The following is a 27,435-nucleotide window of genomic DNA, read 5'->3' as shown; positions in this document are numbered from 1 at the left end:
TATATATATATATATATATATATATAATCCAAGAATTTTTCTATTTGGTCCTAGAACGATTTTTGTTCTTAAATTTCAGTATGGCTGGTTTAAGTGTTCAGAGTAATTCAAAAGAGACATTAAAAGCCATACTGAAAAATCAGAAAGTCTCCCATCATCACCTTTCTGGTCTCTACTGTTTCTATGTTTAAATTTTTCAACATGTTTTTACTGTTTCCTGAGTTAAAGAAATTGTTTTGCTTCAAAATGGTATTTCTTATGAAAATAAAAATGAGAACTACAAAACATTTTTTTTATTTTAATTCACTTCTCTCCCATCCTAAAGCAAGCAGTGAGCACTAAGCAAGGCACCAAGGGGAGCAAAAAAGAAATGTAACATATGGTCTCAGTTCCCCAGGAGTTTAAAATGTAACTGAAGAGAAGGGACTACCAAACTGGAAGCAATTGAGCAACAATAACACAGGACAACATATAATCAAAGATAACTAGTACAGGCAGAAGTCCTATAGTAGTCTAGAAAATGGAAAGAGGTACTTATCACTACCTGCCTCAATCAAAAAGGGTCCAATGATGAAGGTAGCATTTGGTTTGGGTCTTGACAAATGGGTGGAATTTGACTGAAGAACATAAATTAAAGATTTGTGTTTGGGATTAGCATGTACAGAATATTGGGAAGCTCTTAGAGGAAGCAGTCTACCAGTTTAGGTAGCTGGGGGGAAAATGGATATAATGTTGGATTAAGTTTGTTGTACAACAAGGAAGATGCTGAACCAATAGAGTATTAGATGAGTAGAGAGTTAGGTGATGAAAATTATTTTTTTCTCATGTCACTGTATTGAATGTATTCTAAAGGGAAAAATAAAACGACAGAAACCTGTTAAATGGTTTTTGCAGTAATCCAAACACAAGGTTTTGAAAAGGAGGTAATTATGGGATGTGGGTGACCAAAAGGGGTTAAAAAAAGAGAGACTGGAGGATCAACAAACTTGCCGGCTCTCTGATTGACAACCACTACAAAATTGTTATCAGCTTTGAAGTTTATGCTCATTTGCTGAACACAATGACTTGAAGTTTTTAACATGTTAAAGTTGAAATAATTGTGAATCACTCAAACAGAGATATGCTGAAGGAGTGTTGGAGTTCTGAAAGTGGAGCATGAATGAGAGATGAGTGATTTTCACTCAAAGGAAAATATGAACACCTGCTATGTGATAAGCACTTAAGATACAAACTAAAATATGTTATGGTTTGCTGCCAAGTCTAATGGAAGAACAGACTAAAACTAAAACAGAGAAAAATAGACTAAAACAAGAGGGAGAAAAAGAAAGGGAGAGGAGGAGGGAGGGAGAGGAAGAGGAGACAGGAGAGAGAGAGAGAGAGAGAGAGAGAGAGAGAGAGAGGAAGAGAGAAAGAGAGAGAGAGAGAATTTCACTGAAAAGTGTGGATGGAAATAGGCCAAGAGTGCAAATAAAATGATGCTAACGAGGTGATTCTGGCCAGGAATGCTGGTGGCCTAGACTTGGGTAGTGAAAGTTAAGGAGAGACAACATAGACTCCAGAAATGTTTTAAAAGCTAAAATGTTACAGATTTAGCAAATTAGTTGAAATTCAGAGTGAGAGAGGAGTCAAAAATGACTTTCAAGACTAATTCATTCAGTGCTGGTAACAACAACTGCAATAAATAATATAGTTTCTTGAGCAGGAAGTTTGCACAGGAAGAAAGTAATTCTATTTTAGGTGTGTTGAGTCTGAGGACCATGCAGAATATTCAGATGGAAATTTTAGCACAAAGTCTGGTACACAAGAGTGAAGTTTAAAGGGAGAAAATTGTCCTGAAGCCATGGAATTAAGAACAATCAACATCGAAGTGGTAGACAAGAATGAGATTACCCAGAAGAGTATGTGGGGCATAAAATAGTGAATCAAGACAGGATCCTGGGAAATACTAATATTTAAGGGACAGATAGAGACAAAAGGAATTATCAGACAGTGATAGAAAACAAAAGCCAGGATGAAGTCATAGAAAATAAAATCCTAGCTCCCTGGTTGGAGCCAAGTTAAAAAATAAACTGTGAAACCTCTCCAGAAAATGGTAGATGACAAGGAGAGCTGAGGGAACCAATAGCTGAAGCAAAGAAGCAGCATTTAAAGACTGAACAGAAAAGTTTTAGGGAAGATTATCATGAATACCCAATGCTGCAGAGGTAAGAGCAGCCAAGGACTGAGGATAGTTGTGAGGACTGAAGCCAGATTCCAAAGAGACTGAAGAGGGCATTCAGAGTATGTTCACTACAGCATAGTTAGTGGTATTCATTGTTTTAAGAAGTTTGGTAGAAACCACATGAAAAGGATGAGGGAAGAAAAAGAGCCTAGAAAATCAAAGCAAAGAGACAGAGATAAAGATTATAGAGACCTGTAAGAAGAGCTAGTGGGGACCATGTCTATGATATCAAGATGTCTGTCAATTTACTTGTAAATGTGTGAAGTCAAATGAGAAAGATGCAATGAAGGGAGAGAGCTTGAAGTTATTCAAGCAAAAGGGGATGAGTGTGGAAGAAAAATATTTTATTAGTTGAGATATTAATTAATTGATTTATTAAATTGGGCTAAGTGCAGCTTATACTGGGTAATCTTATAACATGATCAAACATAGAAATATTGGTTATAATTCAGAAGGGTAGGTTGAAAGTTTTGGTGACCTAGAACAAGGGGTGCTGCCCACTGTGGTGGAGCAGGGGCTAGGAAGAGGGAAAACTTGAGCGGGCTTAAGGGAATATGTAGCCCTAGACACCTACTAATTCAGCTGCCAAGAATCAAAGAAGAGATAGCACTTCTTCCTTCATTTATAGTCTTCCTTCAGGTACATCATAATAGTTTATCTTGCTTTAAATGGGCATTCTTACCTGAGTGCAGGCCCATTCGAATTCGGACTGGCACCTCCGGCATATGACGCATCTTGAAGGTGCCCACAGAGCTCAGGATATCCAGAGACATGTTTGCAATCTCAGCTGCATGCCTACTTCCATTCCTGTTTGGGAGGCCTGAGGCTACCATGTAGGCATCTCCAATGGTCTCTACCTGGGAACCAGCAGAATTTTCAGTAGGAGGCAACATTAGTATGTTTGTCTTCCTGAGGGATGCTAACCTATAACTGCTCTGCAGGTTCCAGTGAGACCTGAAAATATGGAAATGAAAGGAAATCTGTGCTCCTCTTCCCCACAGAAGTGAACTCACTATTTTAGGCAATCAGTAAATTGAAATTGCTCAAATACGTCCAAAAAAGTTAAGATGAAACACATATATGAAATCAGTCAGTCAGGCTGGATTGTTGCAAATTTGGATCCATTAAATATCTGTTTCCAGAGAACCAGGACAGCCAGTCCAAGGCACATGGAGTAAGCAGTGAAACCAGCAATGTGGAAGTATCTGAAGCATCAGAGAAAACCAACAGTTGAGCTCTGGAGAACTCCACCAACAGACCAATCCCAGCCTCCACATCCACAGCCAAGATTAGCTCCATACCCAGCACAATTCCCATGGCCGGCTTGGCTGGAGTACACAGCAAAATTCTGGTATCTGACATAGACACTCTTACAGAACTGTAAACACCAGAGGTATTTTACTACTTTTAGCCTCCCTTGTTTGTCTTATTGGCTATCCCTTTCCTGTCTGGTTGAAAGTCATCTTGTTTTTCCATGTATTTTATGGTTATTTTTGTTTTTAGATCTTTTTCTTTTCTCTCCTCTCTTTCCCAGGTCTACTTTTTTTTCTTTCTTCTCTTCCTTTTTTCTTTTCCATGCTCCTTCTCTTTGTTCCTCCTTTTTTCACAGTTTAGGTTTTTTACCTGTCTTTTTCATTTTCTTCTACTGATCCCCTTTCTCTCTTTCCTCAACTACTTTTTGAATTTAAACTTTCAAGTGAGTAAACATTGTGTCTTCTTTTTCTGATTACTCCCTTGCATTCTATTTCATTCTTTCCCTCCTATCTCCTCCATTTTCCCAAAACTTGCGTGATCATCTGTTTACCTTCAGCCTTGACTCTACTATATTTGACCTCATTCATCTCTTTATCCAGTCCCATGTCCATCTCAATCCCTTCCTGCCCCTCACAAAAGAGTAAAATCACCCCACTAAGGGCACAATCACCACATAAAAGTACATGGTATATGTCGGATTTTATTATATAACTTTAGAGTTTGCTCCTGTGGTTGAAGGTAGCATGTTAATGGTTACCATAGTTTGTCAGTAGTTAATTTGTACTTGAAACTATTATTTTACTAACTATACTACTTTAGCCAGGATGTCATACATGTTATAATCAGTTTTTCTCCCTGATAAAATAATACTCTGATTGTATAGAGTCATAATCACCACCATAACCCAGTACCAAAGGATTGGACGCTTAGCCAAATAGTAACTTTGCATCCTTTACTAATTGGGGTTGCTTCTTAGTCTTATGGCTAAGATCAAGTATACAAATTGGGAGATAGTTTCATGGGATAGCTATAAAGAACAACCTACATCAAGAGAACACCACTAAAGAACAGATATCTCCTAGGGATGCCTCAATACTACTAATAAAGTTATCTATCATAAGAAATTGGCAAGCATCAACATAGAAAACAATTTAAAAGAGAAAATGAGAAGATTCAGAAGCAAAATGCAATTTCAGACCCCAGCCCACCCAGGACAAGACTGGAACACAATAAGACAGACAAAATTGGAAGTCAAACACTGGAACTCTCTGAAATGATAGAAACCGAGCTGAAACAAGAGGAAAAGGCTATAGAGAAAATAATCTCTCAGGTACAAGAAAAATGATGCTTAAAATCACAGATATTAGAGAAGACAAAAATAAAAAAAATAGATGAGCTTAGAAAAATGATGGAAACAAAAAAATGCCCAACATAGGAAAAAAATGGAATCCATGAAATAGGTCCAAACAGAAATCCAAGAGATTAGAGCCTCCATTCATAGTATGTGTAACAGCTTGAATGATGGAAAGCATACAATATCAGATTTTAAAGACAAAATTGCAGCTAGTGACCATAAAAAGAAAGATCTTAAAATTAGTAAAAGACCATGAAAAATCAAACCAACAGCTACAAGATGAAACAAAGAAGAATAACACAAGATTGACTGGGGTCAATGAGAAAGCTGAAGACAGCACAAAAGCCATAAAATACTCTGCACAGTAATAATGGCATAAAACTTCCCAAACATGGATAAGAATTTGACACACAAGTAAGCAAAGCACATAGAACTCCAAACAGCCATGTCCAAAATAATATTACACCAATATATATAACAAAGATTCCAGAAATTCAGCAGAAGAACAGAATATAAAAAGCAACTAGAGAAAAGAACCAGATCAACTATGAGGGAAAGCCCATCAGAATCATGGGAGAATTCTCAACACAAACTCTCAGGTCAAGAAGAGCTTGGAATGAAGTATTTCAAGTCATGAAAGAAAACAACTCCCAACAAATATTGATGTACCCTGCAAAACTGTCTTTCAAAACTAATGGAGAAATAAGATACTTCCATGACAAAGAATAACTGAAGGAATTCATGACAACCAAACCAACTTTGAAAGTGTACTGAAAGATATTCTAGAAAGAGATGAAAATGACCACAATTCCAAGAACAATAACAGAAAAAAGAAAAAAAAATAAAGGCAGGGCAAGCAATTAAACAGAGGAGAAAAGCAGAGAACCAGCAACACGAAAATATCATGACAAAGAAAAGCCAATGCATACACATATCAGTTATAAATATCAATGTAAATGGCCTCAATTCATCAGTAAAAAGAAACAGACAGCCAGAATGGATCAAGAAACAAGATACAACAATGTACTGTATACAAGAATCACATTTAACTCAAAAAGAAATTCATAGACTGAAAATCAAAGAATGTAAAATAATCTTCCATGCAACAGGAACCCAGAAAAAAGCAGGGGTAGATATTCAGTTTGCAGACAATGTGAACTTCAAACAAAGAATGATCAAAGGAGCTAAATAAGGTTACTACACACTTATTAGGGGAGAACTTCAAGATGAAGAGATAACAATCATAAATAAGTAGGTACCAAATATAGGAGTACCCAACAAAATATAAGCCATTATTAATAGACATGAAAAATCAAGCAATGACACAATTGTAACAGGAGACCTTAATATCCCATTGTCACAAAGAGATCAATCAACTAGACAAAAAATCAGCAAAGAAACATTAAAACTGAACCAAACCTGTGAACAAATGGATTTAGTAGATCTTTTCAGAGTGTTCCATTCAGCATCATCAGAATACACATTCTTCTCAGCTGCACATGGAATGTTCTCTAAAATAGGCCATATACTAGCCCACAGAACATGCATAAGTAAATGTAAAGGAAGTGAAATTATTCCATGCATACTATCTGACCATAGTTGTAATGAAATTGGGAAACAATGGCAAAAGAAACCACAAAAACTCCATAAACACTTGGAAATTAAATAACACCCTCCTGAACAATCAATGAGTCATAGATTAAATTAAATAAGAAATTAAATAATATCTACAACTAAAGGAGAGAGCAGATACAATACACCAGAACTTATGGGATGCAATAAAAGCAGTCCTAGGAGGGAAATTCTCACATCAAGAAAATGGAATGAGCACAAATAAACAACCCAATGTTTAACTTCAAGCTTCTAGAAGAAGAACAAAACAAGCCCAAAGCCCAGAAAAGGAAGGAAATAATAAAGATTAGAAAAGAAATTAATGCAACAGAAACTAAGCAAACATACAAAGAATTAATAAATCAAAGAGTTGGTTCATTGAAAGAATAAATAAAATGGATAAACCGTTAGCCAAACTTATCAAAAAAAAGGAAAGACTCAAATTCATGTATTGAAGGATGAAAAGAGTAAAATCACTACAGATCTTGTGAAAATTTGTAAGATCATCATACCTACTTGAAAAATCTTTACTCTTATGGGATGGAAAACAAAGAATGTATAGATTACTAGATACATATGAGTTATCAAAGCTGAATCAAGAAGATATAAATATTCTGAAAACCCAGTATCAGTTAATGAGATTGAAAATGTAATTAAAAACTTAACAACAAAGAAAAGCCAAGGTCCTCATGAATTCATTGCTGAATTCTACAAGATGTTTAGACAAGATTTAATGCCAATACTCCTCAAACTCTTTCCTGAAATTGAAAAGGAAGCAATAGTCTCTAAACCAATCCTGGAGGCAACTATTGCCCTGAAACCAAAACCAGAGAAAGACACAACCAAAAAAGAGAAATACAGGCCAATCTCCCTAATGAGCATACACACAAAAATTCCCAATAAGATACTGTAAAACAGAATGCAGCAATCATCAAGAACATTATACCCCATAATCAAGAGGGATTCATCCAAGGAATGCAGGGATGATTCAACATATGCAAATCCATAAATGTAATACACCATGTCAACAGAGGTGAACACAAAAAATGCATGATCATCTCAATAGATGCAGAAATAGCATTTGACAGAGTCAAACATTGATTCATGATAAAGTAAAACTCTACAGAAAATGAAAATAGATGTTTGTTACCTCAACCTAATAAAAGCCACCTATGACAAACCAATAGCCAGCATCATACTAAATGATCATAAACTGAAAACATTCACTATAAAATCACGAACAAGACAAAGATGTCCATTATCACCACTCCTATTTAATATAGTTGTGGAAACACTAGCCAGAGCAATTAGACAAGAGATAAAAATAAAAGGAATAAGTACAGGAAAGGAATAAGTTAAATTATCATTATTTGCAGATGACGTGATACTCTACATAGAAGACTGCAAAAACTCCACCAAAAGGCTTCTAGATTTAATGACCAAATTTAGTAACATAGCTGGACACATAGTCACCTTTCAAATATCAGTGGCATTCCTGTACACAAACAACAAACTCACAGAGAGAAAAATTAGGAAAACCACACCTTTCACAATATCATGCAAAAAAATTAAATACTTAGGAATCAATGTAACAAAGGAAGTAAAAGACCTATACATTGAAAATTACAGTACTCTGAAAAAAGGAGATTGAAGAGGATATCACAAAATGAAAAGATATTCATTGCTCAAGATAGAAAGAACATAATAAAAATGTCCATACTTCCAAAATTGTTGTATAGATTTAATGCAATACCAATCAAAATATCATTAGCATACCTCACAGAACTAGAGAAAACATTCTTAAAATTCATTTGGAGACCTACAGACCTAAAAGAGACCTAGAATAGGAAAAGCAATTCTGGGCAACAAAGGCAAGGGAGGAGGCACCACAATCCTTGACATGAAATTATCCTACAAAGCTACTGTGACAAAATCAGCATGGTACTGGCAAAAAGAAACAGACCTGATGATCAGTGGAACAGATGAGAAGATGCAGACCCAACTACAAACACACTCAGCTACCTTATCTTTGACAAAGGGGCCAAATATGTTCACTGGAAGAAAGATAGCCTCTTTAATAAATGGTACTGGAAAAACTTACTGTGTACACGCCAAACACTAAAACTAGACCTATGTCTATCACCATGCACTAAAGTCAAAATGGATCAAAGATTTAAATATTAAAATAAAAACACTGAATCTACTGAAAGAGAAAGTGGATAGAAATCATAAAGATATACATGTACCCAGAGACATCATGGACAAAACCCAAACTACATGACAAATACTCCCAAGATTCAATATCTGTGATCTCATCTTATTAAAAAGTTTTTGCACATCAAATTAAATGACCAACAGCTTGAAAAGACAATCCACAAAGTGGGAAAAAAGTTTAGCCAACAGTCCCTCAGGCAAAGGAGTTATATCTAGAACATATAAAGAATTTAAAAAAATAAACTCCCCAAATTTAAAGACTCAATCCAAAAATGAGCAATTAAGATAAATACATACTTCTCAGATGAAGAAATACAGATGGCAAATAAACATATGAAAAAATGTTTAACATCATTGGTCATTCGAGAGCCACAATTTAAAACAACACTGAGATTACATCTCACCCCAGAAAGAATGGCTATCATCAAGACATCAACCAAAAACAAATACTAGAGGGGCTGTGAGGAAAAAGGAACCTTTCTCCACTGTTGGAGGGAATAAAGACTGATGCAACCACTCTGGAAGTCAGTGTGGAGAGTCCTCAAAAAACTAGGATTAGAGATCCAATTTGACCCAGCTATTGCCCTGCTGAGTATTTTCCCAGAAGAATTAAAAACATCATACCCCAGCAATATATGTGCACCCATGTTTATATCAGCACAACTTGTAATAGCTAAATCTTGGAAACAACCCAAGTGCCCATCAAACATGGAATGGATAAAAAAGATGTGTTATTTTTATACAATGTAGTACTTCTCAGCTATAAAGAAGGATAAACTTGAAACTTTTTTATACGTAAATGGATGCAATTTGAGACCATACTCCTAAGTGCAATAAATCAGTTTCACATGTGTAAATATCATATTGTCTCCCTAATGTAATAAGCTGAAAGAGTAAATAAGATCCAAAATGTACAATAGATATTGGGAAATGGGAAGAAATTGTTCAAAAGGAAAGAAAAACAGGGATGGGGAAAAGGAGAAAAGAAAAAAGGAAATTATATATATTAGTTAAGATAACTATACTCCTAATTTCTATTAGTTCATTGAAAAGAAAGGTTTGTGCTTATATCATTTGATCAATTTCATGCCTATATCTTGTAATCTGAGCAACCACTTTGAAAATAACAATAAATGATGTACTAACCACTGTTACTCTTGTATCTTGTTTCAAAATTTTGTATGATTCTTTTTATTGTTTTTCTCTTTAAAGTAAAAAAATCCATGTTTTCCTTGAGAACTGTACTCACAGATTACAATAGTTAAGGCATCAAACTCTGAAGCTATATTGCTGAAATATGAAGTTATATGGCCTTGGTTAGAATCCAAGATTCATTACTTATAAACCTGGAGCAAGTCATTTAATCTCTCTATGCCTCAGAATCCCTATCTATAGAATAGGATAAGGACAATGCTTACTTTATAGTGGTTTCTAAGAACCAAATAACTTATAGGTTTCAAAGCACTTAAAACCTACCGGGAGCACAATAATATATATTAAGTGAAAGCCATTGCTACCATCATCACCAAATGGATGTGACTTAAAAACCAGCCTTTGGACTGTAGCTATGATTCAGCTCTAAAGAAAAAAGCTTAGCCATCAGTAATAGACCCTGCCTCATGACTTTCTGTATCACCAATAACAAAGATGGTTTGCACCTATAGGACTTTGTGCCTTACCATGCTTCCATCCAATATCTCCTTAATCTTGTACAGTTTGACAAGAGTATTTCTTCCCTCAAACAAGCATCCTTACCTCCACAAGCTTAGGAAGAATTAAAATGTAGATGCTATATAAGAGTGGAAATTTAAAGCCTGGCAACTATCATATTCTGGTGGTTGAACCTGCAGCTTTGATAAATCAGTTACCCATGAGGCTCCAAGGATATGGATGAGGAGAACAGAAGATCAGAGCGTCTGGCTGTGTACATTACTATGGGAAATTATGGGTTGTATCAGCCAGCAGGAGAAGTTTGGTAGGAAATTTGTTGATGATTGACTGAAAGGGAAGAGAAGGTATAGAAAAGGGTCTGGTTGAAATGGGGTGGTGCCAGGAGAATGGAAAGTGAAAACAAATCACTAACCTCATGATTTTGCAGTAACTTTCTCACTTCCATTCTAGGTTATTAAGTGCTGGGGAAGTGATTCCAATTTTACAGGTAAGAAGTGAAAATACAAATGAATTTGGTGATTCACTGTTGGTTCAATTTTTGTTTCATTTGCACTGTGTTGTTTCTAATAAACAAGACTGAAAATAAGATTCCATTTTTTGATTCATATAGCCCTGCTTGTCTTGAGAACAACCTAGTAATTCTCTACTACAGCCACAAAGGACTAAAACAGCTAATGGCCTTACCCATAAGACCCCGAACAATTATCTGAACAGAATAAGCTGGATTTATTAAACCAGTGACTGTGTTACTTCCCATTCTGAATCATCTTTGATTTTAGTCTCAACTGAGTTAGTTTTCAGTGATTTGTTTTTCCTTTCAGGCTGCTTGAGGTCAACAAGTTAAGACAGGTAGCCTGATTCCATGGATTTTTCCTCCACTGTGGTTTCAATATGTGCTTCTTGATTAGCTTCCAGCTCCTGCTGATTGACAGGCATGATGTCTATTTCTAAGCCCTATTTAGGTAATTTGGCCTAGCCCTCAGGCTTTCTACCTGACCTGAAAAGGCCCTGTCTAATTTGAGATAAACACACTGCCTTGTGCGTGATTTGAGAGCTGGGACATGTCAAACTACTGTGAAGGAGTCAATGAATGGAGCTACTCTTTCTCCAGTTCTACCTTGGTGCCTGGGACAGAGGAGCTGTCTAAACCCTGAGATGCCTGAGGCACCTTTCTCCATCAATAAGCCAAGTATCCGTGCTGCAGACAACATGGAAATATCCCTGCATAACTATGAGATTTTTACTCATTTTCTGCGTAGAGACAAGACAACAAATAAAAACAAGAATAAGGAACCATGGCACCAAGTGAGTGAATGTGTTCATCTATTCTCCACTTATCTGTAACCTTTGACAAAAAGAGTAGAGACTGATAGGTGGAAGGATTGAGAGAAGATAGACTCGAGCGCTTGTATCCTTTTGATTAATCTCTTCCCTAGGCCACAGACCAGTGCATGGGCTTTTGGTTACCTCATAAAAGTTCCAAAGAACCTCAAGTCTAATAGTTTTCTGGTGTAATTTCAAATTACATTGTATAAAAACAGTACTTAAAGGAGGACCAAATTTTCATATCAGGCATTAGATATATACAAACTTTACCCTGACAAGCTGTGTAGCAGCTAACAGCTGTGGGAAAAACACCAATAATTCTGTGTCCTCCTCAGTGCTTAGTACAATATTGCTACACTATGACGTCTCAGTCACTTCAGTGCAGTAACTCTCTCGGCTTCAACCTCTTCTTAGTGCCAATTCTAAAAGACAGTTCCAAAGAAACCTATCTGGAAATCTCTTGCTAAATGGAGAGCTCTTATTGTGTAAAGTGGGAAATGGTATGCAGTCTATTTAGCCTTTATTTTTAATGGGATACCAATGGAAGTAGTGTATTGCTTATATTTTCATTACTAAATAACAATATTCTATAAAACTACATCCTTCAAGTTTAAAATACACATAGAAGAGTCTCACATAAAAATTTCACTCTTAAATGTATTTCCGTGCTAATTAACATACCTTGTAGACATCATGACTGCCAATGATCGCATCAAAGAGTGTGTACAGGTCGTTTAGAAGATCCACTACCTCAATGGGCTCACTCATAGCTGAGATGGTGGTGAAGCCCACAATGTCACTGAAGTATAAGGTGACCAAGTCAAAGCCTTCAGGTTCAACTGTGTGACCCTTTTTGAGGGATTCAGCAACTGATCTGAAAAGCAGACATAAACAGTTCCTAAGAAGACACAAGCCTCCCTCTATGCTACATACACTTGCTAAAACACAACTTCTTCAGAAATCACTGCTGAGTAAATAATGAGAAAGAAACAATCACCTGAATAAAAACATTAATCTATTTATTTGTTCTATAAAATATACTGACGCTTACAATGTGCCAGGCATTGTGGCAGGTGCTGGGATATACCACTGAACAGATAGATTGCTCTGTGCCTTCATGGGTTTTTTTCCACTTCTACTTCAATATCCTCCCTCACCCCACTGAATGTTCCCAGATGGTTGCCTTTTCTTGAGACTAATTCCTTCCAATTTTCCCCTAGATGATCATATTACAAATGATATAGTGTTTGGGAAAATTTGGAAATTGTAGCAACAGGAAAGGTTTTCAACTTATGTGGGAGGAAAAGAAAATAGAAGAGCAACACTACCACTTTCCTCTAGGAGCTGAAAGAGATGCCATTTTTTTAGTCATCCTTTGGCAAAGTCAAAAGTGACATGTAGAAAAACCAAGGTACCAAAAACTTAAATGACCAGGATGATGACCCATAGGCACTGGAAAATTAGGATGGGTGCCCTGCCCCCTTGGTTTCCAATTCTACCTTGATGTGAAAGTGTGACTCAAACCCACTGAGAGTAGAGAGGGTACAGTACAAGGAGAGGGAGCAGTCAGTGGACAGATAATTTGTTCTTCTTCTTTTAAATAGGACACACTGTTAAAAGGATTCACACTCCTCAGGTGTTCGCACATACGGTGGTAGCATCTGTGTTAGAAGTTTCTCCGTTTTCTGTTTTTCAATTTCCAGCTCTTCAGTCCGCTCCCGGATCAAATCTTCCAAGTTGCTAGAATATTGCTCCAACATCCGAAGCATAGAATCAATGATATTGGTCTTCTTCCCCTTATTGAAAGTTTTAAACTGGAAGCAAAAACAGAAAGAGTAAATAGAGAATGCGTACTCCCCAAACTCAGATAATTCAGGCTTCCTTATCACAAATCGGAAAAGAAAGATGAACTCAAATGTGAAGAGGAAAAGATATCAATCACCTGTATTGCCACTCAGGCCCATTCACAGGGCTCCTCCCCTATCCTCAAGTAATTCTTTCCCTATCCTTCTGGTTCTTAGCAAAGATGTTCTAGGCAAGCCCTTTCTCATCTGCGATGATGTCACAAGAATAGTAACCACTTCAAAAGCAACAGGATTTGGTCTTGAGCCCAGATTTGGTGCCAGTGAGGTAAGGGGAAAGAGGCCAGGAAGTGATGTTTCACTCTTGTAGACCATCGGCCTACTAAATCATCCTTATTCTCAAAGCTACTATGATGCCAGTTATTGGGCAGTGAGAGTTTCCTTGACTGTTTGAAAAAGCTATATTGTAAGATCCACTGCTATTTTTACCATAGGGTATATGAATAATGGTGTTCCCTAGCACCTGCCCTTTATATCAGTCAGGTACATGTGAAAATTCAACAGGTCTCTGTCTACCGTATACCCAATTGCTGAGAGGTGGCTACAGGCCACAAATTTTCAGCACACCTTTCTGTGACCTTATCCATTTCAAGGACCTTGGCATAATATTAGAATCATAAAGGATAGCTCCTTTCGTGCTGTTATATTTAGCAAGCATGTGGCTGTGTACAACAATAAGGGACCGGAAGTAGCTTTCCTGAGCTAATTTCCAGGGCTCTGTCCCAAAGAACCTTCTTATACAGCTAAGCCATTTATGCTCTGTATTGTAACTAATGCCCCATAGCAAACGTTAAGAGTTTCCTTCTCAGCCCAGTCCACATCTGCGTGACCACCAAGGCGCTGAGGTTAACTTCAGCAGCCAGTTCAGATCCTTTGAGTTTCTTCTATTGCCTAATTTAAGGAACTCACTTCTCTTCTAATTGAACTGTTATTGACTGCAGCAAGTTGGGAAGTTAGGCTTGTCATCAAATAGGGTAAACTTCCACTGAAGCATTTTAGTTAGGGTAGCTTCAGCAATGTCCTATTTGAAAGTTGAATGGTGTATAAACCTCCTATCTTTCATTGGCTTTTTTGCTGCCTTCTGAAATAACATCTCTAGCATCAACACAAGAGCAAATGCATTTTCTCCTACCTCATCTTAAGTTTTTAGAAACTTGACCTTTATGGTCCTTTGATTTTTCCATACTATTGAATACCTGTTTGAGTATCCTCAGGAAACTCAGCGAGGCTAATGGAGGCATTGTTAGCTGGGGACACGGATGACTTCATAAGCGGGGCCCCTCAGGCTTTCAATCCAACTCTTTCTCTTTTCTGCCTCAGAAACCTGCCACTCATAAAGCATCTCAGTGCTGTACTCTAGCCAGGCTAAAAAAGCCTTTTTGCCAGCACTGACAAGGCACTCCTGCAGAGGAACATCAGTTTCAGTATCCTGTAATTTCAACAAAACTCTAAACTGCATGCTCCAACAGAAGACCTGCACTTTAGCTTTCCTAGCAGTGCTCAGTCTGTCTTTTGCTTCATTTTTTCCTCTCCTTTTGGGAAAAACAACATCTTTAGAAATTTAATATCATAAAAAGAGGGGCTTATCAATTTCATGTACCAACTGCCTCAAGTAGTTCCCTGGGAACCAGAGGAATTTCCGACTTTTGCCTTCTACATTTATACTTTTACCCCTTTTGAATACCCTTTCAAATACCACATTTTTCTCCTGACCTTCCCAAAACAACCTGGAGTCATCTAAATGGTATACTCATCATAGTTCCCTAGGATATCTAAAGCAGACATAATTCTGTGAGGAGCCCCATTTATTCCAGGACATCAATCTTCCACCACCCCTAATACCAAGCCTTGCAGATTGCTGGTGATTCTATTCCATCACTTGAAAGGTTATTTAGGCCAGATTGTGAATGGCCCGGGACAGAGATTCAGACGCAGAAGATCCTCATAACCACCCCTTGGGGTTTTGGAGGATGCACTGGTGATGCTGTAGCACCAAGTGCTTCAAAACCGTCACAGCACAGGCTGTTTCTCCAAAAGGAGTACCCCTTTCCCCTTCAAGAAGTTCCTGATAAAGACCCAATGAGTTAGCCTTGGGTAAGCTGGCTTTAGGTTAGCTTATGGCAGTGATAAGGTTTACAGAGTCTTTACCTGGTTAAATATGTCATCAAAGGTTGGTCGTTGTTCCGCAGCCTCAGCCCAGCACTGCTTCATTAACTGCAGACATTCTGCAGGGGCATATTCAGGAGAAACCACTGGTCTATACACAGGAGGAGGTTTCTTAAGCTTCTTTATGATTTCTGCTCACGTACAAGATGAGAAAGGTTTACAAATCAAAGTACCAAGATTCAACACAGATAACTCAGTTTAATCTAAGAAAAGGGTTGGCCAGGAGAAAACCGTCTCTTTTGTTTTCTCCTTAGGTGGCTTGAATATTGATCATAACTGAGCAAAGCTTACATCAGATCTTTGGAAAGGGAGTGAGAAATTAGTCAGTTGAACTCTTGGTGTATTACAGGCACAGTTTATCCTGTTTCTGCTAGGTTTTACATGCATCTTATCTGTTGTCTATTCTAACAGTTTAACTTCAATGACCTGTTCCCCTCATCTGCCCTCTAATGATACAAGCCTTCCCCACAATAAACCCAGTGAGGTCTACCTGCTGGCCCAGGCTTATCTCACATCTGAGCTTTGGGCCCTGACTGGCCTCTAAGCAAAGGGAATTGAGAAAGGTAGTAAACTGTTTAGGCTTTCTTGCTGGTCAACGAACTGCACTTTGAATGGAACATATATATATATATATATATATATATATATATATATAGACTATGAGCTAAGTACTTCACATGCATTATTTCATTGGATTTTTACCAAAAGCAGAAGCGATAAGCTCTCTTATTTTAATTTTACAGATTGGGAAACTGAGGCACGGAGAGTACATAACTTGGCTAAAGTCACATGGCTAGTAAATGACAGAATTCAAATTTGAACCCAGGCAATCTCTATCTACACAATTTTCTTATTTCCAGGCACTTCAGACCTCAATTACCTCCTCATTCAGACCCCAAAACCACTAGTAACCAAAAGTCTAGACCATTTTACAAAGTGAGAAAACTCCCTGGCACCAAGACAAAATCACTGGCCCTCAACCCACACTGGGCCTCAAACAGATCTCTCTGCTTCCATTCTTGACTTCTCCAAACCACTTCTAAAACGCAAATATGGCCATGCCACTGAAGAAGTCCAGCTGTTGCCTCTGACTTCTCAGACCTTTGTAAAATCACAACTTATGCTCATTTAACCCAGAGCAGCTTGTACAAGTAATGGTTTCTCTATTGCAACATCCTGCTTTCAGTGTAATTGGTTTTTGTGGGAATGGACCACCTGGAATGAGACTGCTCCATTTACTTCCAGGCAGAAGCAGTTGTTGTCCCCTTTTCAGGACATCATCCAGTTGAATGGCTCACATGTTTGCTTAGATCCAACATGATTCATGCCCTTGAGAATCTCAAAATCTTATTGAAATGAACAGTAAACCTGCTTTAGCCAAGACAGATACAGGTAAGCACAGAGAGGGTACTACTTCTATAGTGAAGAAGTCAAAGAAACCATCCTAGAACAGTTAATGAGTTAGACCAAGCAATATGGGGAGGAGATGGGGGAATTTCAGCTACAATCAAGAGTACATGAAAAGGCACTGAAGTGGGAGAGAACATGGTGCTTTCAGGGCACTGCCAAATGTGTGATTATTTAGAGTGTGGAGAGTGACAGAAGATAAGCCTAGAGAAGCAGAAAGTGGATAGATCGTGGAAGACTTTATTTGTCATATAAAGAGCCTGGACTTCATTTAAGCAGTGATAGGGAGGAGTGGAGGACTATAAGGAGGGAGTGATGTGAAATCTTATGCATGGCAAAATATGGCTAAGTGATTTTTTGTTCTCTTTTTAAAATTTTTATTGTAAAATAAATTTGGACTTCCAGAAAAGTTGTAAAGATATTCCAGTGATTGCCAGATTGCTGATGGCCTGGGACAGACATTCAGACACAGAAGAGCCTCGTAACCATCCCTTGGGGTTTTGGAGGATGCACTGGTGATGCTTTCACTCAGTTTATCTTACTGCTAGTAATTCATATAACCACAGTACAAAGGAATTAGTATTTGTACAATACCATTATTACTGCAGTCCTGATTTGAATTTCTTTTTTTTTTTTTTTTTTTTGGTTTTGGTTTTTCTCCGGTGCCGGGAACCGAACTCATGACCTTGTGCTTGCCAGGCAGGCGCTTTGCCGCTGAGCTAAATCCCCAACCCCCCTGATTTGAATTTCATCAGTTTTCACCTAATGGCCTTTACGTGAGCCACAGTCCAAAACCAGATCTCATACTGCATGGAACTGTTCTGTTATTGGGTTTTGTGCAGCTGAGGACTGAATGCAACTAGCTGTTGTGTCTTTCTCTCTTCTAAATCTCTGACAATTCCTCATCCTTTTTCTGTCCCTTATGACTTACTCTACAGACGTTTGAAGAATACTGGCCAGGTATTTTCTAAAATGCCTCTCAACCAGTCTTTCTGAAGTTTTTTCATGATCAGATTGCAGTTATGCAATTTTTTGCAAGAATACCACAGAATTCGTTATGCCCTTAGGGCATCATGTCAAGAGGACCTAATATGGATGGTAACCTCGATCAGTGGGTAAGGGTTCTGTCTGCAAGACCCTCCACTCATACAGTTGCAACTTTTCCATTTGTGATTTGCAGCTTGTGGGTTCACACTTGGAGTGCATGCAGATACCTTGTTTCCCCTAAAATTTTTGCTGACTGATTTTACCATCCATTGATTGATCTTGTCTGATATCCATGTGTTTTGATGTGGGAAGTGGGGATGAAAACTTGTGGCATATCACTAGGAAAGACAGATACTGAGGAGCATCATGAAGGGTACTGAAATACTTAGCAAAAAAGTATCTCAAAAGAATAGATTGGTATATATATATATATAACATAGGTCCTATAGACTCTTGGATTATGTCACAGTTTGAACGAGGACCAGCTTCCTGAGGGGGAGACTTTCTTCCAGATGCTGAAAGCTGCACCTCTCTGTGTGCCACCCGCACACAACACTGGGTGATTGCAGACCAGTGTTGCAGGCTGTTAACACAAATACTCTTTTGGAAAATTACAATAGCATGGCTTAGCCTGATGCTCTGGATAACAGTGAGACTTCTGGTGACTTTTTCTCACCTTCTGCTTACCTTCAGCAGGCAGATCCATCATGCAGAATGGGGTACCCCGGACCATCACTTCTTGCATGATGATGGCGAAACTATAGACGTCTCCTGCAAAAGAACCTAATCTGCTGCCCCTTGGCGCTCTCAAAAGTTCAGGGGCTGTCCACAGCAACTCTGTAAAGAAAGAATTATGAAATGAATGCAGGGAGGATTAACTGACATCTGCAATGCCCTCAAGGGCTCTGAAGGTACCGTGTTATTGACGGCTTTATATTTGTATTAGACAGAATGGCACGCTAGTGTCCCCTGGGGTCTGAGTCTATTATTCTAAGGAATTATATGCAGAGAAAACATAGTAGTCTCACTGTCTCAGGACCTTGCAAGCAAACACAGAAGAGGTGTGGGGAAGGGCAAGAAGCTTGAAGTAGAGACACTATCTGGCACTTGTTTTCTTGCTCTCTTGAGCCTTCAAGTAGCAGCTGGCAGGTTTCCAGGGAAAGACAAGTGCACTACCAGACTGGTTGCCATGGATTTGCTGTTTGCTAAGATCTATATGTGTCTGGTAATTTGATTGTGCTGGGGCTCAGGGATTCACAAGTTGCTTTCTCCAGGTCTTCTCTAAAAGGATTAAAGTATCTTCAGGCCTCTTCTGTTTCTTGTAGCGCAAAAGGTGCAGCAGTTACTTTAACTCAGTTTTGACAATATTTATTGAGGATCTGCTATGTACCAGGCACTGTTTTAGGCACAGGCACAGGACCACAGATCAATCATCCCTCTTCTTTGTCCTCAAAGAGTTTCCAGGCCCCTGGGCAAGACAGCCATGTGCACCCCTAACTGCAACACAAGGGAGATGATAGTGGAAGTTACTATATGATACAGGGATATGAATCTATTAAAAGCCAAATTTGCATGCCCATCGAGTTTCCTGCTGCATTTCAGGTCTTGTGGACAGAAGATTACCAATGCTTTCAGAGTTTATGTCAGTCAAAATTTTTTTATTTAAAAAATATATGAAGAAATATAGTCAAATAAATAGAGTAGTCAAAAGTTGGGAGGTATGCTTTAGTGTTAAATCATATAAAATTGTCATTTCTGTGGATTGAAAAAGTTGAATATTCTCAATTTCATCACGTTCACACTAATGAAAAACTGAACAGAACAGGTTAATCCAGGAAGTCTTCCTGGAAAAGTTAAATCTTGAATACTTTCGTTAAGAAGGTCAAGGGTGCAGGTTTCTGGAACTGAGAAGGGTTTTTCCAGGGAGAAAGAACAGTATGTGCAAATGAACAAGAGGCAGAAAGGAACAAATTGCGGGTTGTTGGAGGGTGGTAAGCAGATTAGCTTGGCTGAAGAGAGGGGCTCTGTTAAGGAATAATGAGAAAAGAGAAATAGGGCTGATGAAGTGGGGGAGGGAAGATGGCTAGAAGAATGGGGGCAGAAGGTGAGAGGCCCTGAGAGCCAAATGAAGGTATTTGGAATGAATACAAAAGGCAGTAGGGTTGCTGGAGCTGGAGAGGGATTTGATGAAAGCCGTGTTCGGGAAGATCAATCTGGCAACGCGCACAAGCAGGGTTGAAGGAGAGAGGCTGGAATCAGGGAGACCAGCTAGAAAATCCATGCAGTAAGAGCCTTCATAGAGGTGAAAGGGGCCTCAACGGTGTCGGGGTGATAGCAACAGGATGGGGAACCAGGTACATCGCAAGGCTACAAGGGAGAAGAAAGTGACAGGGCTGGGGATAGGCTCACTGTGCTTTGGAGCAAACAACAGGTTGACAGCCAAAGATTGGGAGATTGGAGAAGAATATCTGATTAGAGCTGGAAAGGGAAAAGTGTCAAAGGCCTACATTTTCATTTTGTTAAATTTTGGGTATTAAGCACATAACCCAAAAGAACAAATTCCTGTGAAGCAAGAAGGTGAGTAAAAGAGGGGAGATTACCTTGGTTTTTAGTGAAACCCAGGAAAGAGTAACCCACTATGGAAATTCTTGTTTTCACTCAACTCTAATCAAAAGAACGGAACAAGAAATTCTAGCCCCATTCCTTACCTTGAACCCCATCTTCTCTTTTTGCCATTCAGGTATCCCCAGACTTCATGGCTCCATCAGTCCTTTTGCCTTCCCACCTACCACTTACCTCTCAATCACATTCAGTGTAGTGGTTCTGCTTTCATGTCTCCCTCCCTGAGTGATATGTACAAATAAAACTAAAAAAGCACTGAATGACACTGTAGTCAAAGGAATACATTTCTAACTGTGGGATTTCATGCACCATATTTTTAGGTGAGGAGAGCAAGGTTGGATATTCAAGAGCATGGAAAATTGTATGTGGCTGCTTCTTCCCAGCATCATCTTTCCCTGCACATTTAGAAATGCAAGAAAGGAAAGGAGGACAAAATTCTCTTGTAAAAAGCTGGGTGATTAAATGCAATCATTATCAAATAGTATTTTCAGAGAGCACTGACATGTATGTTGTTAATGGCTAAAATGAGCCTTTATCTGCACTATTACTTCTATTACTTATATATTGAGAGTGAACAGTAATGAATACACTTACAATCTAACCCCATTTCCTCATCCCTATTCCAGCACCAAGTAAGAGCCACTAGCTACCATTAGCCTTGAACTTTCAGGAAAATTAGAAAAATTACTTTGGCTTGTTTTGTACCAGGTGAAGCTAGTACTAATTCTGAGACTTGCTGTGATAATAAAATCAATCTGAGAGAACCAGAGTGTTTTAGTATAAAAGAACACAGAAGTAGAAGTCAAGAGAACTGGGCTCAAAATCTCAGCTTGGCCATCAATTCGTTTACCTTTCTAAGTCTCATTTTTCCCACCTGTAAAATGGAAGTTGAGCTAGATGACCTGCAAAGGCCTTCAAATTATAAGACCCTATTAGCCCTGTCATCTAAGGCAGGGAAGCAAGATTTTTCATTCATTTTATTTAAGAAATTCATTCATTCAGCAGCTATTTATTCTGCCAGGTACTGTAAAGGTGCTGAGGGAGGCAAACCTATCTCTTGCCTCCACAGAGCTTATAGTTTGGTGCAGATAGAAGAAAGCTAACTCAATGAATTATTTTCTAACAAAGTATAGTATTACAACCATTTTGGGTCCCCTAAAGGTCATGAAGAGGGCAACTTAGCCAAGTCTGGTGAGGCATGGAAAACTTCTCCATGTAGTGGAGTCCTGCAGAAGGAGTGGAATTGAGTCTGATCCAGGTGAGTGCATGACACAGTGGGAGAGAAGAGTGTCTCAGGCAGTGGGGACAGCAAGTGTGAAGTCTAGAAGTAAGAGAGCATGGTGTAAAGAAACAACTGAAAAGAGTTCAGCATAGCTGCAATGTATTGACAGAGAAGGCAGGGTTAAGCATGAGACATCTGCAAGGTTCAGAATATGTAGGATTCATAAGCCATACAAAAGAATATCAAAATTATCCCAAGAGAAATGGGAAGCCATTCTGGTTTTAGGCATAGCTGTAACATGATTAGATTTCAAATTTAGAGAGTGCCCTTTGACTCCAATGTGTAAAGAAACTGCAATTTGGAGAGGGAAATATAAGCAGGAGAAATAGTCACACACACATGCACACACACACACTCTGCAGGTATGCTTTACTCCTCTATGACCGAATATCCATATGTTTAAAAGGTGCCCTTCTATAAAATAAATGGAACTCTGAGAAGGTAGGTATTATGCTTTACCTTTTATAGATGACTAACTTAGACAAAGTGCTAAATATTTGACATGTCTATTCTAAAGCAAACACAAGGAAACCACTCCAAGATTTCAAAATGGAATTATCCAAATAATGATCGTACAGCTAAGTCAGGAACAAGAAGAGATCCACACAAAAAAAAGAGAGAGTGACACTATCACATCTTTCACTGTGATTATCAAGAGTTGTAACTCTTCTAATGCATGAATGGCCAAAGAGGAAATTATAAAGTTTGTTTGGCTGGATGTAGAGGATAGGCTTCAGAAAATCTGAGCTGAAGTTCTAGAACTATTGCTTAGTACCTTCAAGATTTGTGAAAATCATGAACCCTCTACTGCCTTATTTGGAAAATGAAAGAGTTGCACTAGATGACTTGCTGAAGCTTAGTGTTTCACAGATTTTGTAAAGATCAAAGATGACGCCAGCAATGACTGGACTGCCTGCCTCTATCAGTGCTATGTCTCTCTCTCTCTGTGCCTTTCATCCTTTTTTTTTCCTGAGCAGTAAGTCAGCAGTTATACAACTTAAAATGTCAAAGAGCCTCTTATGAATATGAACATACATTGTAGTTTTCTATCTTTACCTTTTTGGGAGTGTCTATTTGTCTGTGTTTTTGTGTTACTATCTCTCCTCCTCACACTTGCAACATTAAAATTTTTAATGTCCAAGTTTTCTGTATGTGTTTAACCCTGTTCATTCATCTCCTTTTCCTGCTTTCTCTTTCTTCCTCCCTCTTCTGTCTGTTCATTCTCCTCTGGTTCTCACTCACCCCCCATCTCAGATTTCTCCTATTTCTTTGATCTGTTATAACTCCTACAGACATTGCTTAGTGCTGCCATTGGTGCTCTACACAGAAGACAAAAACATAAAACCGATGTCACAGGCATGTCAACTTATTTACTACAAGGCTATAGTTCTATCCGAAGCCCTGCGACACAACCAACTCAGAGCATTTTTTGCTGGAGTTCCCTCCTTGCTTCTTCCTGTTTGATAGACATAGCACTGGTGTGCGTTAGTGACATCCCATTCTAGAATGTACTTTGTGGGGGGTCAGCTTCCCAATTACCCTCTATTCAATCTGACAAGTATTTATTGAGCACCTACTGTGTGCCTAGCACTCAGCAAGTTTTTCCAGGGACTGCTGGGGTCTCTAAACAATGCAGCCTAATCCCGCCACAGCAGGAACTGAACATTATTACACTGGCTTTGTTCAGAAGGATAGGCTGGGCTGAAGTTACAGCATGCAGACTTCATTCAAGTTCCCTGGCTTGGAAATGAGGCTGGACTTTCAACAAAAGTGAGGAGTTGAAATCAGCCTGAGGCTTTAATTCAGTGCCTATTTTTTATTTGAACTTTAGAATTACCTCGTATGCAGCAAAAGGGTGCAATTCATTGCTTACCTTCTGCAGAAGGTTCCTCTTCAGAAAGTCTTAGCATTTCTAAGATGTCACTAAAGGCATAATCTGTCACTTTTAGTACAAAACGCCCATCTACCACACAGTTCCGAGACTTTAGTCTCCCATGAATAAATTCTCTGTGGTGTAAGTACTTCATCCCCTGTAGATGATAAACAGAATTTATTTAGCAGCTTATTTAACTATTTTGTGCTTTTAGAGGCCACTCTCTGAGACTGTTAATGGTAAAGTTATCATGATACAGAATTCAGCTTTTTTTCTTATATGCAGGCAAGGTAGAATTTTGATAAGGGTTTTGGGTGTCTTATAGCTCTAAAATGATATACTCTGATGAAGGTTCATATCTTGTATGTATGGAGAATTATGTGTTACTGGGAGATTTACTGACATTTCAGACACATGGCAGATCCATACACATTAGTATAATTGCCAATAATATGAAAAGTATGATTTTCCTCAACAGATCTTGTGCAATTCTCATTTATTATTGGCAGGAGTGGAAATGCGTACAGCTTTTGGGTGGGTAATTTGGAAATAGCTATGGAAATGAAAAATATGGATACCCTGTAGCTTTTCCTCCAGAGAAATATTTGCATATAACACAAAGAGACAGAAGAATGCTCATCCCAGCTTTGCTTTTGTAATACTATATAATTATAAATACAGCAAATATCCCTAAGACCAAGTAGATTTATGGTACATCCTTGAATGTTCTGCAGCACTTCAAAAGAATAAGATATATCTATATGTACCAATTTCTATATAAGTCTAAGCCATAAAGTGAAAATGTAGTAAGTTGGAGAAGTGTGAGACAGCAAAGTGTATTAACAACAAAAAATCTATAATGTATGCAAAGGCATATTAAATGCATTATAAATCTAATGACAAAATTGCTAGTAGTGGTTAACTTTGAGTAGGCTATGATGAAACAGGTTTGAGTAAATGTCAGTGTTTTTTTCCATATACCATTTGATTTAAATGTTAGTCTAATATAGTACTTTGTAGTTAAAATAGACACTATAAAAAGAGAGAAGAATGACTGTTTGGCAGCCATGACATGACATTCAAGTGTGACCCTCGAAGACCATCAGATGGGTTTTAATATATTCATATTATAACGCAGTCAACCCAGAACTGTTTGTGCTGACTCTTTTTAGGTATGTGGCTCTGTTTTGCAGTCTGACGCCCCTTTCTATCTGGATGCTTTACATTTTGTGGACTCAGAAAGTCTGCACCATCCAGTATTTCCAAGCAGAGTCTACAACAGACAAGATTTCCCTCAGGTTGTGTAACATTTGGTTTTCATTCATCACAGGCCCGAGAGTACTGACATTTAGAGGCTGTTCTCATAACTCACTGGGTTTTGCTTACGGGATGAGTAGAAAAAATAGTAGAGCAAAAATCGGGAGATTTGAATTGTTATCAGCTCTGCCCTGTAATAGTTAGCTGATACTTATTAAACTCTACTACGTGTGCCAGTACTACATGACAAAGTATCTCTGAGCATCTATAAGAGAAAGCTAATCACATGTGTCTTACAGAAAATGGGAACAACATAATGTCTTCCCCTTCCAATTCTCTTGAAAAGATTTAGGCACTACACAAAAAAATCAAGATTGATAAATATATAGGAAATTCAACAGGTAATTGGGAATCTGTATCACCCCATAAGAGCATATATACACAATTTGAATATCATTTCGTAGAGCTCGTGTGCTCCACAGAAGCCCGTCCATGAACCCTGTTGGTCGTTAGTAATCCCTGACACATATAATGGAGGTGCTGTCTTATAGAAGCGGTGGTCTTTTAGTTTTCCAGTTGCACTGAGATCCACATCCACATGTACGGCAAGCAGAGATCCATCACCTGGTTCTGGAGTGAGCCACTTAAGTGTTAAGCTAAGTAGCACCAAAGATTCTCACATCCACAAAGCAGAGAAATGGATGGAAGAAAGGACTGTTCAGGGAAGAAAAGTGTTTGATTGCAAACACTAACTAAACAAATCTGGCCCTCAAATTGAGAAGGCAACAGGCAAACAGTTTCTGTATCCATGCTTTATAACAAATTGGCAAAAGGACCATGAGAAAGGATGGGGGACAGACCTTGGAAGAAGGGTGGAGGAGAGAAGTGATCACAGTGATCTGAGGCAAAATAAAACACCTCGAAATATTAAAGTTCTATGCTACAGGGAGATTCCAAGATTTCCTAAGTATTTCTATTAACCTTGATGAGATCCAGCAGGAGTGATGATTTAAACATCCAGTCAAGTTTCACATCCTCATTTATCAGTATGTCTTCTAGGCTCCTTCGGGAACAGAATTCTGTCACAATGGCAAACATCCCCGAATCATAGAAAAAGCCCAACAAAGGGTTAATATTCTCATGCCGAAGGTCTTTTATCTGGAAACAGAGGGGAAAGAAGTATCACAATTGTTTTTTTCTCAGTTAGGAATCAGAATTGAGAACATATTAACTTTCTTTCATCCTTCTGACTGGTAGCTGTAGTAAGCAGAATTTTGGCTCTCATGGTTTCCAACTGCTAGCAATATTCCTGTGATTGTACGAGGCCATATACCAAGAAGGAGATTAACAGGGCAAGCATAATCTGATTATTTGAACCCTTAAAAGCAGAAGAGGAGGGCAGAAGTAAGAGACAATCAAAGTGTGACTACTCATACTCATTGAAAAATGGAGGAAGGAGGTTATTGCAAAGAAATGTGTGCAGCCTCGACAAACTAGGAACAACCCTCAGTCTATGACCAGAGAGGAAATGGGGACCTTAATCCTGCAACTGCACTGAGCTAATTTCTCCCCAAAACCTGAACAAGCCAGGAAATGTGTTGTCCTACTCAAACCTCCAAATGAGAACCCACCGTAACTGACACCTTGACTTCACATTTGTGAGATGCTAAGCAGAACACCCAGCTGAGTCTGTTTAGAGTTCTTATCTATAGAATTGTGAGATAAAAACCTGGTGCTGTTTTAAGCCACTGAGTCTCTGCTAATTTGTTATAGCAGCAATAGAAAATGAATGCAATAATTGATGTGGGAAATTTCAGAGAGGGATCTCTTTTAGCATCCTTATAAGTAATCATTGGAGCTTGTGCTTTCTTTCTGCATGCTTTAGGACTCTCTGGAAAGGAGATCAGTGATCAAGAGAAATACAGAGGGCCAGACAGTAAAAGGTAGAATAGGTTGTCTCTCTATGAATACTTATCTACTCAGAACCTATTAAAAAATTCCCCTACACAAACATCAGGCTAGAATTTACAAAACTAGTCAGAATATACCTCTAGAATTTTGGTAACATTTTCCTTTTATTTCGATTAATTTTTTTATCACTAATGTTAGAAGCATATAGCATGTGCCCACATTGTCCAAAAGATGAAAATGCATGCTAGAAAAACAGCAATAAACAAGATTCGATCACTGTCCTGAAAGAGCTCACATTCAACAAGAGACGATAGTCAAATAATCTGACAATTTTATTTCATCATGAAATGTGTTCTGAAGGAATGGGAGGTGACATGCTGAGAGAGCTCAGATGTTAAAAAATCGACTTCAACTTAG

The 27,435-nt window shown here is 38.4% G+C and overlaps 1 protein-coding gene across 1 annotated transcript in view; it reads right to left on the bottom strand.

Annotated features, from left to right (window-relative positions):
- Gucy2f (guanylate cyclase 2F, retinal) overlaps positions 1–27,435 on the bottom strand; it is a 106,317-nt gene that overhangs the window by 9,378 nt on the left and 69,504 nt on the right. Inside the window, exons 8-14 of the mRNA XM_013504522.1 lie at positions 26,089–26,265; positions 23,851–24,007; positions 18,761–18,910; positions 15,662–15,810; positions 13,302–13,465; positions 12,333–12,525; positions 2,904–3,078 (exon numbers count right to left, since the gene is read on the bottom strand). Coding sequence (XP_013359976.1) covers positions 2,904–3,078; positions 12,333–12,525; positions 13,302–13,465; positions 15,662–15,810; positions 18,761–18,910; positions 23,851–24,007; positions 26,089–26,265 — 1,165 coding nt within the window. The remainder of the gene's footprint in view (positions 1–2,903; positions 3,079–12,332; positions 12,526–13,301; positions 13,466–15,661; positions 15,811–18,760; positions 18,911–23,850; positions 24,008–26,088; positions 26,266–27,435) is intronic.

Source organism: Chinchilla lanigera, unplaced genomic scaffold (genome assembly GCF_000276665.1).
Source record: "Chinchilla lanigera isolate Chin_1 unplaced genomic scaffold, ChiLan1.0 scaffold00089, whole genome shotgun sequence".
Classification (NCBI taxonomy): Eukaryota; Metazoa; Chordata; class Mammalia; order Rodentia; family Chinchillidae; genus Chinchilla; species Chinchilla lanigera.
The sequence above is the reverse complement of the archived record's forward strand: the minus strand, read 5'-3'. Positions and strand labels throughout refer to the sequence as shown.